Source organism: Cetorhinus maximus, chromosome 17, assembly GCF_964194155.1.
Source record: "Cetorhinus maximus chromosome 17, sCetMax3.hap1.1, whole genome shotgun sequence".
Lineage (NCBI taxonomy): Eukaryota > Metazoa > Chordata > Chondrichthyes > Lamniformes > Cetorhinidae > Cetorhinus > Cetorhinus maximus.
In genome coordinates this window covers 52,271,331-52,284,880 of record NC_135895.1, presented here as the reverse complement: position 1 = coordinate 52,284,880, position 13,550 = coordinate 52,271,331, and the positions used below count along the sequence as shown (strand labels likewise).

Below are 13,550 nucleotides of genomic sequence, written 5' to 3'. Positions count from 1 at the left end.
AGGTGCACAAAACACTGGGAGAGACAGATAGCACTAGAATAAAGAATAGTAAGTTAATAGGCAGAGTCGGAGTAAGGGAGAAAGATATTAAGTCTAAATCAGGGTTATTCTGCATGTATATGAATGCTTGGAATATAGTAAATAAAACTGATGAGTTACAGGTGCAGATTGCCATGCAGAATTATGATATTATAGTGATAACAGAGACCTTGCTCGAGGATGGGCTGGACTAGGTATTAAATATTTCTGGGTACAAGACGTTCAGGAAAGATAAGGCAGGAAGAAAAGGAGGAGAGGTGGCTGTAGTGCTGGAGAAAGAGGATGTCCCAGAGGGTTCAAGGACAGAATCAATTTGGCTGGAGCTAAGGAACAAGGAGGGTGCAATTGTGTTGCTCAGTATAGTCTATAGGGCACCAACTAGTGGGTCGGATATAGAGGAACAAGTCTGCACAGAAATTATAGAGAGGTGAAAACATTATAGAGTAGTTATAATGGGGGACTTTAATTACCTAAATATAGACTGGGGTCTTGGTAAAGGGCAAAAGAGGGGCAAGAACTCCTAGAGTGTATTCAGGAGAATGTTCTCCAGCAATATGTGTCCAGTATACTGCAAGACCTGGATCTTGGAAATAAGGTGGGCCAAGTAGATCAAGTGTCAGACGGGGAACATTTAGGAGACAGTGATTATTGTATCATAGGGTTTAGGATGACAGTAGAAAAGGACAATGGGCAAGCCAGAGTAAGAATAATTAACGGGGGAGAGCGGACTTCAATGGGGCAAGAATGGAGCTGGGCTGGATAGACTGGAACCAACCAAAGGTTGGCAGGAAAAACTGTAACTGAACAATGGGCTATCTTCAAAGAAGAAATAGTTCGGGCACTGTCAAGGTATATTCCCTCAAAAGGGAAAGGTAGGACAAACAAACCCAGAGCTCCCTGGATGAAAAAGGAGTTAGAAATTAAGATAAAGAAGAAATATACTTATGACAGGTGTCAGGTAGAAAATATAACTGAGAACCAAGCTGAATACAGAAGGCTCAGAGGAGAGGTGAAGAAGCAAATTAGAGAAGCGAAGAGGGATTATGAGAAAAGACTGGTAGCCAACATAAAGGGGAATTCCAAAGTCTTCTATAGGCACATAAATAGTAAAAGGGTGGTAAAAGGAGGAGTAGGGCCGATTAGGGACCAAAATGGGGATTTACAGATGGAGGCGGATGACAAGGGTGTGGTGTTAAATGAATACTTTGCATCTGCCTTTACCAAGGAAGCAGATGCTACCCATGCCATGGTGACAGATGAGGAAACTCTGTCACTAGAAGGGTTCAAAATTGATAAGGAGGAGCTATCGGATAAACCATTGGTACTTAAAGTTGTCAGGGCACCAGGACTGGATGAGATGCATCCAAGTATATTGAAGGAAGTGAGAGTGGAAATTGAAGGGGCACTGGGCATAATCTTTCAGTTTTCTCTAGACTCGGGGGAGGCGCCAGAGGACTGGAGAATTGTAGAAATGTTTGTTGTTCAGAAAAGGTTGTAAGGATAAGCCCAGCAATTACAGACCAGTCAGTTTAACTTCAGTGATGAGGAAGCTTCGAGAAACAGTTAATCAGGCTGGAGGAAGGTTTGTAGTGGAGTTCCCCAAGGGTCATAATTGAGACCCTTGTTTTTCCTGATGTATATTAATGATCTATATCTTGATGTGCAAGGGACAATTTCATGGTTTGCAGAGGACACAGAACTTAGAAGCATTGTTAACTGTGAGGAGAATAGTGTAGCACTTCAAAAGGACATAGACAAGTTGGTGGAGTGGGCAGGTATGTGGCAGATAAAGTTCGACGCAGAGAAGTAAAGTGTGAGGTGATTGACTTTGGTGGAAAGATCATGGAGAGATAATATAAAATAAGGGGTACAACCTAAAGGGTGTGTAGGAGCAGAGGGACCTGAGTGTTTATGTGCATAAATCATTAAAGGTGGCAGGTCAGGAGGAGAGACCAGTTAATAAAGCATACGGTATTTTAGGCCTTATCAATATTGGCATAGAGTACAAGAGCAAGGAGGTTATGCTGAACTTGTGTAAGACATTGGTTAGACCTCAACTGGAGTATTGTGTACCATTCTGGGCACCATACTTTAGGAATGATGTGAACACATTGGAGAGAGTGCAGAACAGGTTTACAAACATGGTTCCAAGGATAAGAAACTTCAGTTATGAAGATAGATTGGAGAAGTTGGCACTGTTCTCCGTGGAGAGTAAACAGCAAAGGGATTTGATAGAGGTGTTCAAAATCATAAGGGGGCAAGACAAAGTAGATAGGGAGAAACTTTTCCTGCTTGTAAAAGGATCAAGAATGAGAGGGCACAGATTTAAAGTGATTTGCAAAGGAAGCAAATGCGATGTGAGAAAAAACTTCTTCACACAGCGATTGATTCGCATCTGGAATGCACTGTCTGGAAGTGTGGTGGAGGCAGGTTCAATCGAGGCATTCAAGAGGGCATTAGATGATTAATTAAATAGAAACAATGTGCAGGGTTATGGGGAGAAGGCAGGAGGATGGCACTGAGTCATAATGCTCGTTCGGAGAGCTGGTGCAGACACGATAGGCCAAATAATTTCCTTATGCACCATAACAATTCTGTGAAAAGGAAAAATAACACTTGGGAAGAAATTATTTTAAAAAGCCAAAGCCTGGACAGCCAACTATTCTGATTGTCCTGTCTGATTTTCTACCAAGAGAAGGGGATTGAGATTTACTTGATTATTTGGCTGAGATTTGTGCTATGTACAACATTTCTAGTCCCTTTAGTTTTTTTCCAATAAATTTTGAGTTTGTAAGTTGACTGATGGAATTGCAGAATGTTTAAATCAGCACATTACTAATACATACATGCATTTTCCATGCAATGTTCCATGTAAGAATTCAATCTACCCTGTTAGAAATTAGCAGAAACATTAATATGGTAACTTTGAGCATTTGCCCTTGTTTTTAAGCCGCTGTTGGGGAAGCTGGAGCTGTTCTCACACTGATTCTAACCCCTTAATTTACCTAAACCAGTACCATCAAAACATAAATTTGAGATAAAAGGATGGACGACAGATATCTAAATAAATTTAAATCACTGATGCTAACTTATATTTATATAGTAGAATACTTCATATAAAAGAATGTTTCAAAGCTCTTTACTGGGAAGAAAATACACAGGCAAGTGAAGGAACTTAGAGGGGAACAAACTGATTTTTGCTCTCTTTAGACATTGAAATTTTGTATTCAAGGTCAGCTACAGTCCCATTTCATGTAACTATATTGATTTTACATCAATTTTAATTCAGTGGCAGAATTACAATGGGCACCTAACCTTAGCTGGGCAGTAGCTAGGCAGGAGTAATTGACCTCATACCTTGGTTGGAGGTAAAATCAGCAAGAGGTCCCACAACAGATTCGTTATCCAGCCCCCTATTTATAAAACTCAGAATCCCATATGTGTTTTATTTAAAACAGTTTTATCAACTTGTCTTCCCATTTTTAACGATTTGTGTATCCATTTAAAATTTAAGTGCATTCTTTTCAAAGGAAGAATAACATGTTTGACAAGATCTAATTAAAAACCAAAAGCCCTGGCAGACACTGCTTTAACTGACTTGTCTGAATGTCCATCAGCAAAGAAGATTGAGATTTACTCAATTATTTATTTAGTAGGGATTTGTGCTCAGCCTTACAGGCGAGTGATATAATTGCACAGTCCCTGAAGACCCTTTGGAGATTTTCATCACCTTTTCTGTAAATGACATGGAACAAAAACTATTTGTATTGAAAATAGTTCCTTAGAAACTATCCTTTTCACCTAAACCTTTTCACTGATAATCCTTCAGAGTTAATTTTATGTTTATTACTTCTAAGAATTCTAAGAATGGCCCTACAAAAGCAATTTTTAATTATTAACTCCTTAGTTAATAATGCAAAAAATCATTTGAAGACAAAACAATTTTACTTAAGGTTATTGTTTTAAGTCCTAATCAAGTACCTTTTTTCACCAATAGGTAACTGGATTGGCACTGTCCAACAATCTTGATGACCTTGCTAAGCTTTACTTAGCCACAATTCAAGCTTTGGCAGTAAGTAATCATAACTAATCAATCATCATTAAAGCAATATATAGGATTCTAGAGTTCAACTCTTTTGTTCATGGTTGGACCAAGGCTGAGATGGATCATCCACTGGACACTTCTGGCTGAAGATGTTCTCAAATGCTTCAACCTTTTCTTTTGCACTCAAGTGCTGGGCTCCCCCATCATTGCGGATGGTGATAGTTGTGGAGCCTTCTCCTCCAGTTAGTTGTTTCATTGTCCATCACTATTCATGACTGGATGTGTCAAGACTGCAGAGCTTTAATCTGATCCATTGGTAGTAGGATCAATTAGCTCTGTCTATTACATGCTGTTCTCCTACCCAACTATATTTTCAGCAGCAAAGGAGACTCCCTGGAATGTCCAGCCCAATAGTTACAACCTAAATTTCCACAGTATTCTGTGAAAATGTGTCTGTGGGATCAGATAACAAAGCCCCTGGTCAATTTTGATCGCAGGATCATAAGATAATTTCAGATGAGGAAGGATTTTGGCCCATCTTATTTCTTCCAAACAGAGAGAACCTAATTTACCTCCCCTCCCCATTCCCTGGCCATTCTAACATCCATTTGTTTCTTAAAAATGCTAGGATTTTGCCCCCTCTCACTCTCTGGAAGTTTATTCTATATTTTGCTTACTGATTCTGTGGGTTGTGTTTCCTGACTCCAGTTCTAAAATTAGCTTTGAACTTGTATATATTAGTTCTACTCCCATTAATTTACCTCCTTTCCAATACCTCTTTTTTAAAATCAATTTTTAGCCCATGAAATATTTTAATTCCCTCTTCCTTTACTCTGACTTTGGAAGCACCTTCTTCCTTGGTAAAGACAAATGCAAAGTACTCATTTAGTATCTCAGCTATGCCCTCTGCCTCCATGCAAGGATCTCCTTTTTGGTTCCCTAATCAGCCCCCTCCCCTTCTCTACTACACTTTTACTAATTATTTGCCCATAGAAAACTGTTGTATTCCTCTTTATGAGAGTTGCCAGTCTCTTCTTATACTCTCTTTTTGCCTCTCTGATTTCATTTTTCCCTGCCCCTCTGAACTTTCTACAGTCAGCTGGGTTCTCATTTATATTATCAGCTTGAGATCTGTGCACCTGTTGTAAGGTGTTGGGCTTAGTTTGGTAGGTCTTATTAGGGTATTTGTAGTCTTAGGTAGTTCAACAGTAATTATTTATTAACTACTAGAAACTATATACATAGGTACAGTAAAGGTCTAAGCTAGGAGCTGTCTCCATGCTTGCTTCTACGCACTGTTCAACACCACACTGACTTCTAAGTGTGGGCCATGTGTTCTCTTACATCACTGTGTGGACGGTGCTGTACTCAGCCTCCATTAATCCTTTATGTGCCAGACCCTTATACTACACCTCCCCCAAGTCTTTATCTAACATATTTACAAGTTATCCCAGTTTACCCCATGTATTTACATCATGACTACTACCCCATCCCCCCAATTCAAGTCTCTGAGCTCATAGGTTCAGGCCTTCTTCCATGTCTTGTTCTCACTACTGTCAGAGGAATGGTATGCTCTGTTGCTGCAGGTAAGCGTTGGTGAATCGGAAATTGTTCTGGCATATGGGTGTCTTCCCTCAATTTCTCCACTGTATAGTGGGAGGGACCCTTCGGGGATGAGGAGGAGCCTCTCCTGTTTCTCCTGACTGTATCCTCTGGGGTGCCAACGAGGTATGACCGGGGTTGGTCATCATCTTTCCAGGTGATAGTGCCCATCTCCAGGTTTTTAATCCAGACCTTGTCATTTTGTAGTTGTGGCAAGTGCCTGGTGTGGTACCTTTTGTTGTAGGTTGAAGCCTGCTTCTGCCTGTAAGACTACTCTCTGTCTTGGATGTCCTGATAATCTTTGGCTACCACCCCTGGTATTAGTTTCTGTGGCAGGATTGGGAGTTGTGTGCAGTTTTCTGCCCATCAGGAGTTTGGATGGGGCGAGGCTGCATTGCAACGGGGTGGACCTGTAGGTTAACAGTGCTGTTTGGATGTCTTCATTTATTTTTTATGAGGGCTTCAATAGTGCAGACCCCTCTTTCGGCCTCCTGGTTTGACTTTGGGTATCTTGGGGAGCTGGTACAATGGCACATGATGGCAAATTGGACAAAGTGCAAGTTTGAAAATTGTGGGCCTTTATCGGACACAATCTCACCTGGGAGGCCGTGGCTTGCGAACATCTCTTTTAGTGCTTTAGCTACTGCATCTGTCGTTGTCGTGTACAGTTGTTTCACCTCAACCCATCTGGAAAAGTAATCCACCACTATAAGGAGCGATTTGCTGTTGAAGACAAATAAACCAACACCCAGCCTCCCCCTTGGCCTGGTATGGAACTGTGTGGGGATAAGGGGCTCCCTTTGGTTCTGTTTGTATAGTGCACACACCTGACAGTTCACTATCATGCCTTCAATTGTCCTGGAAATGCCTGGCCACCAAACGGTGGACTGGGTCTGTGTCCTGCACTTGATGATGCCCAGGTGGTCCTGGTGTATTTTTTGAAGGGTCTCCGGCTGAAGGGAAACTGTGATGACCACCCACTCATTGTACACCAGGATATTGTCAATAACAGTAAAGCGTTTTGGTTCTTCGAATCAAGTTTTCATGGTACCACAACTTGGTCTCTATTGTGACCACCCTTGTTTGCAGTAGCGGCCGATGCAGGCACACTCCTCATCTCTCATTTGTTCCTGGCAAATCTGTTGGAGTTTACATGTGGTCGCCAGCAGGTGTCTCCTTGTCAATTGGGAGTATGCTTCAAGCTCCTCTATCAGATTGACATCCTGTTTTGTCGGAAGGTCCACTGTGGTCCTGGAAAGTGTGTGTGCCGTTGTTTTGCTTTTGCCCTGGACATACACTATCACGTAGATGAGGTGTAGTTGGACTCTCTGGATTCTGGGAGGCATCCTTGCCAGCTCCTTCTCCTCTAGCAATGAGACCAGTGACTTATGGTCTATTTCAGTTGTGACCTTTAGGCCAATGATGTAGTCTTAAATGTCTTGCATGCCCACATGACTATAAAGGCTTCCTTTTGGATGACAGCTTTGCTCGTCTCTGTATCCGACAGTCCTATGGAAGCATAGTACACTGGTCGGTGACTTCCATCCTGTAGGACTGCTCTGAGATCCGTGGACGAAGCATCCGTTGCTCTGCTGGTGTGCAGGTGTGGGTCGTAGTGGGCCAGAATGTCAGATGAGACCAGCATTGTTTTGATGCGAGTGAATGCTTGTTCTTGATGTGTGTCCCAGCACCATGCTTGGTCTTTCTCAAGTAGAAGTCTCAAAGGTTCTCTGACCTGTGGCAAATTTGGTAAGAATTTGGCCAGCTGGTTCATCATTCCCAGGAATCTCTGGACTTCCAGAATCGAGGATGGGGTTGGAAATGGGGTTGGAATAGTTATTGTTTCCTATGGATCCGCAGTGATGCCTTTATTGCTGACAATGTGTTCCAGGAATTGATATCTTAGAGAACTTGCACTTCTCATTCAGCATCAGTCCTACTTCCTGCAGGCATTCTAGGACTGCTGTGAGCCTTTTGTCATGTTCCTCCATTGTTGTGTCATGAACCAAAACATCACCCATATGGCAGATGACATCCTGTAGGCCTTGCAAAATGGCCGACATTGTACGTTGAAATATTTATGGTACTGAGGTGATTCCAAATGGCAGGTGGTTAAAGCAGAATCAAAGTGGGTAATAAATATGGTCATCAACCTGGACTCTTCATCAAGGGGAAGTTGCCAAAAGCCACCATTGGTGTCGAATTTTGCTCTTAGAGAGTTCAGTCAGGCTTTCGTCCTCAGAAGACATTGGATGTACTTCTCTGGCTACGGCTTTATTAAGTTGTGTCAAGTTTACTCAAATGTGGATGGACCGGTTTGGTTTTGGGACTGGGAACTTCCCGGAACATCATGCAGTTGGTTGTGTGACTGGGGAGATGGCCCGCATGTTTATCATCTTGTCCAGCTACTGTGGCACTTTCTTCATGAGTGGGTGTGGAATCTTTCGAGGCGTGAACAGGCACATGGGTTTAGCATCCTCCCTGAGTGTGATCTTGTATGCATTCTTCCACCGCCCTAATCCCATAGAGACCTTGGGAAACTCATTTTTATACTTGGAGCCAGGCCCTTGTTGGTTGACCTTGTCAATTTTTTGTAAAAGATTAATGATGACGCAGACTTTTCAGCTGAGCAGCGAACAGCCCTGGTTGTGAACCACGAACAGGGTTTCTTGGATTCATTTGTCTTTGTTATGAGTTTCACCAGGAGTTTGATGCTTTCTGCTCTGTACAGGTGTGTTGTGGGTGGCATCAATCACTGGGTCACCAGCCATGGTTCTCCGCCTGATAGTAACGTAACACTGACTCCTATGTCCAACTTAAAGTTTGTGAGGTGGCCATTAACCAAGATGTCCATATTCCAGAAAGAAAATTCAGGATCTTTGACCTCACCCAAGAAACATAGTTGTGTGTCCTCTTGGTGTTCTGTCTCAACTTTGTGAATCCTCTTGGCATCTTCTGTGCATTTTGATGTTTTGGTTTTGTACAGCTTTCCGAAGTTTCCTATTCAGTTATGTTGAAAGCATTGGGCTGAAATTGGGTTGATCATGCCTGCTTTGATTAACTCCCTGATCACTTTGCTCTGCTGGGCTAGCGTGGTCATTCTACTGGTTGGTTAGAATATTGCTTTCCTTGGCCTGGAGTGCCTCTGTTTCTGTGCTGTTCACTAACTGGACAGTGGGGTTTACTTTGTACCACAGTTTGCTTTCTCCCCTGAATGTGGATCTCTGCTGCAGATTTCAGATTGCCTGACAATCTGAATGGCTTTCTCAAGGATTAGATCTTCATTCGCTTGAAGCATGTCTGGGAATGCGCCGTCCGCCACTCATACAACTATTCTACCCCTGATTAGCTCAGATTTTTGTAATCACAGCCTTCAGCCATTCTATACAGCTCACTTCACTAATAAAAGAGTTGACAGGTTCTCCTGGCTGCTGGAGATGAAGATTAAATGTAGCCCTTTCAATAACTTTGTTACTTCTGAGGTTAAAATAAGCTTCAAATGCTTTTAAAAATTCATCAGATTTTGCAGATGATTCATTGATTCCTTGTCTAGCTGTTATATCGTCGGCCACCGGGCCTACCGGATAAAGCAGTGTATTAACTTGTTCAGCTTCTGTCTTTTTCTCCATACCTGAAGCAATCATGTATCAAAGGAATCTCTTTCTCCAAAGACCAATATTGTGATTGATCTGGGCCTTGGAGAATTCCAAATTGATCTGAAGAGTGGATTTCTGATCCATGGTTAAAATTATTAAATTGCAGGTTCAGCTTTAAGAAGTTTCTGAAAATCCAAGATAACACTGCCATACGCTTCTTCACAAAGGGATTTCCTGCGCTTGCCAGTTTTGGTGGGCTCCCACAGCGATGGCATTCCTGATTTCAGCATTTACATTTTTTCAACAATGGCTGTCTAGATTGACTGGTTAGACTCTTCCCTGCTTTACTGTAATGTTCTCGAGTCTTGGAAGCATCGAATCCCGGCTTTCGCTGTGTTTTTAAAGTTGCCTAAACATCATGATTAATTATCAATTAATTTTTAAATTTTTTCTTTGTTTGGAGTGAGCTCGGCCACCACGTTCAGGCGCTGACTCAGGAATTGGTTTTCTCAGACTGTGATTTAAATAGCAATTTCTGACCACTGTAGTATTTAACTTTTTTCAGGACTTGTGCCATCCAGGAATTTTAGCTCACCCCTGCTAGGCCTGCTGATTCTGCATACTCTGGGTAGTGAAGCTGGACTTCCATGAGATACACTGGAGTCTTCTGCTGCAGTGAGGAATTTAATTTCTGCCTTTAGTTTCCATGCCTTTCTTTGGGGCTTTTCTGTGGCGATTTCCTTCTGTGCCTTCGCTTCTTGAGCTTTTCTTCAGGTCAAGATGCTTCTTTGATTTTTCCTTCAGTTTTCTAGAATTTTAACTTTCTTCTGCAGTTCCTCCAAGGTTTTGAGTTGTTCCATTCGCAACTGCCATGTTGTAAGGTGTTGGGAGTAGTTCAGTAGGTCTTATTAAGGTATTTGTAGTCTTAAGTATTTCAACAGCAAGTATTTATTAACTGCTAGAAACTATATACGTAGTTCCAATAAAGGTCTAAGCTAGGAGTTGTCTCCATGCTTGCTTCTACACATGGCTCTGTCCAACGTTACACTGACCCTTAGATGCAGATCATGTGTTCTCTTACATCACTGTGTGGGTGGTACTGTGCTCAGTCCCCCATTAACCTTTTATGTGCCAGACTCTTATATACAATACCCAGTTATTTTCTGCTTCTTCTCACTTTCTATCTCTTTCGTCATCATGGAGCTCTGGCTTTGGTCGCCTTATCTTTCCAACTTGTGGGAATGTTTCTTGACTGTACCTGAACCATCTCTTCTTTAAAGGCAGTCCACTGTTCCATTACAGTTTTGCCTTTCAATCTTCTATTCCTACTTGCATATAGACACTCTTGATAATTAAATTTCATTCAATAGCTGCATTTTCTATATATATTCCAAGAAGGTTCCTTGTGGCATAGTACTCTGAAATCCTGAAACGCGGCAACCTTTCTATCAATCATTACTAGGCTGAAAATGCAGCATCTCAGGTCTCTGACCACTTTTCTTCATTGAAACAGCTCAGAAACAGCTGCTACCAAACTATCCATGGGGGAGGAAGGACATTAAATTCTGCCCATCATGTCCATGCCAGCTTGCTGCAAAAGAAACTCACCTAGTTCCATTCTGCCGCCTTTTCCCCGTAGGCCTGCAGATTTTTTCTCTTCAGATAATTATCCAATTTTCTTTTGAAGGCCTCAATTGAATATGCCTCCATCACACTCAAAGGCATTGCATTCCAGATCCTAACCACTCGCTGCATAAAAATGTTTTTCTTCATATTGCCACTTTTGCCAATCGCTCCAAGTTAAGGCAGAGCTTAGGAATAAGGAAAATGTCTTACAGGGTACCCACTCTCGCAACATTTAGACCAATGTGATTAAAATACATCCGAAACACAGACCGAAATACAGACCAATGCACTCACATGGGGTCCATTTTGGACATAAGTCGAATGCCTCACACCACATGTTGGAATTCGTAATTGTAATTAGCATTTCTTTCTTAAATTATTTTATTGCATTTTTAAAATATTATGGGCAATTATTATGAAAATTTATTAATGATGAATGCAAGCAATAAGTTTCATAACTGTTTAATAACTGCTTCTGCACTTAAAAACATGGTTCTATTTGCCTTTATTCAGCTGGGAACCCGTCACATATTGGAAACAATGCTGACAGCAGGACATCAAATTGACACAATCTTTATGTGTGGTGGATTGAGCAAAAATCTGCTATTTGCACAAATACATGCAGACATTTCAGGTAGGTAAGTGGGCGGGGGGGAGAGGAAGGAGATAAAATAGAGGTGATGCATCAAATTGGGTGGTTAAATTCTTCTCTAAATTCTCAACTAACGAGTATAAAAATTAGCTATTTAATTGGCTAACAAATAGAGAAAGAGAAATACCTATCATGATGAAATGAAGGTATAGAAAGGTGCTGCACTGAATAAATAAGATGCGTGCAGAGCAGCAAATTTCTCATCCCATTCCTGGGGAAACAACCTGGCTTGACATTGATAAACATTGAAGGAATGGTCAAAATGTCATGGGAACACCCACTGTCAAAAAGGTTGTTCACTTATGCGTTTCTTTCCTGCAGAATCTGCTCCCTTGCTAGATCATGTTAACAGTATTTGGAGAATCTTCCTTAAAAAATAAAGCAGGTAATCTTTTTAAACGAGAAATAGAAAATGCAACAATCTAATAGGAAATGCAAACTTCTCAGCAGGGAAGGCAGTATCTGTGGAGAAAAAAAGACCCCATACCTTCCCATAATTTTCACGCACGGAGTATGGCCAGCTTCTCCAGGACTTGTGGCTCATGGCTCCTCAGAGAAGTCATGAACTGTTGTCTGGATTCGGGAACCTTTTGACAGGTAAGTTTAAAACTAGGCCTTACCCATGCTTCTAACCATGCAGCTCACCTTGGCATGTTTGCCTCTGTGGCCACCTCCACACTGTCTCCATAGGTGGTGAACCTAACTCCATCCCGCTCCCACTTCCCCAAAAAAGAAAATATGGAGGTTTCCTGGTTCCTCCTCGAAAATCTGGCCCAATATTTAAGGTTTTGATCTTTCGTCAGAACTGGGAAATGTTAGAAAGGTAATATCTTTTATGTAAGTGAAATGAGGGAGGGTGGAAAAAGAACAAAAGAGAAGGTCTGTGATAGGGAGGAAGACGGGAAATATTAAATGACATAAGAGTTGGTAGGACAGAGCCAAAGGGAATGGTAATGGGACAAGTAAATAAGCAAAAGATGGCTCCAAATGATGTATGAATGATAGAATATTGAGAAGCTGCCATCTGAAAGCAAGGTGAGAAAAACAAGACATGCTAATAAAATGCGAGGACAAAGATTAGAATCTGAAATTGTTGAACTCAATGGCCAGAATTTTCTGCTCGTCGGGTGGGCACGCACGGGAATCGGCAGAGCGCCCACCAACAATTAAAAGGCCTATTAAGGCCATTAAAGTTAAAATTTAATTAAGTGTTTTGCTATCCGTCCAACCTTACAGTTGGCGGGCAGACGAAAAGGCCAAGCGGCCTTTGGATTTTTTAGGAAACCTCATCCACAGGTAAGATGAGGTTTCCAACAGCTATTAAAAATTAAATTAAAATTTTAACATTTCATTAATAACATGTCCCTGCTCATGTGACAGAGTCACATGAGGGGACATGTTTTTTAACATTTTACAATTCTTTATTTTTAATTTTCAAGACTCTTCATCTCCCTGAGGCACCTCTGTGCCTCAGGGAGTTTTTCCTGCACGCACCTGGGCACATGGGCGAAGTCCCCCGCTCGCCCTCCTCCCCCTTTCCCCACAGCCAGTGCTGAGCGCTACAACACGCTGGGCGGGCCTTAATTGGCCTGCCAAATGGAAATCGTGGTCGCATCCTGATTGCGGGCAGCGATCGGCTTCCCAACCGCCCCTGCTGAACCCACCCGACTAGGGAAAAATCTTAGCCAATGTTGAGTCAAGAAGATTGTAAAGTGCCTCTTTGAAAAATGAGGTACTGTTTCTCTAATGTCTCTCATTATTGCTTCCTTTTGTTAAGCCATTATCACTTCTATCACTTAATCATCTCCTAACCCCTAACGATTCACAAGACCAACCTTTATTAATGAAAGCAAAATCTTTATTGTGTTTCTCTCTACCCCATTTTCCTTCCCTTTGTTCTTTTGTACAAACTGTACAGCTGGAACATCTCCTGGTTCTTGTAAAAAGTCAATGACCTAAAACGTCAACCCAACTTTTCTCTCTCCACAGA

At 41.7% G+C, this 13,550-nt stretch overlaps 1 protein-coding gene across 8 annotated transcripts in view; it reads left to right on the top strand.

The window, feature by feature from the left end:
• Positions 1 to 13,550, top strand: part of fggy (FGGY carbohydrate kinase domain containing) — a 371,941-nt gene that overhangs the window by 265,738 nt on the left and 92,653 nt on the right. For 6 of the 8 annotated variants that reach the window (XM_078561205.1, XM_078561208.1, XM_078561207.1 and 3 more), the window contains 2 exons: positions 4,037 to 4,111; positions 11,422 to 11,542. In XM_078561205.1, coding sequence (XP_078417331.1) covers positions 4,037 to 4,111; positions 11,422 to 11,542 — 196 coding nt within the window. Of the gene's footprint in view, positions 1 to 4,036; positions 4,112 to 11,421; positions 11,543 to 12,007; positions 12,158 to 13,550 lie in introns of all 8 variants that reach the window. The other 2 variants (XR_013579315.1, XM_078561209.1) reach the window with 2 other exon arrangements.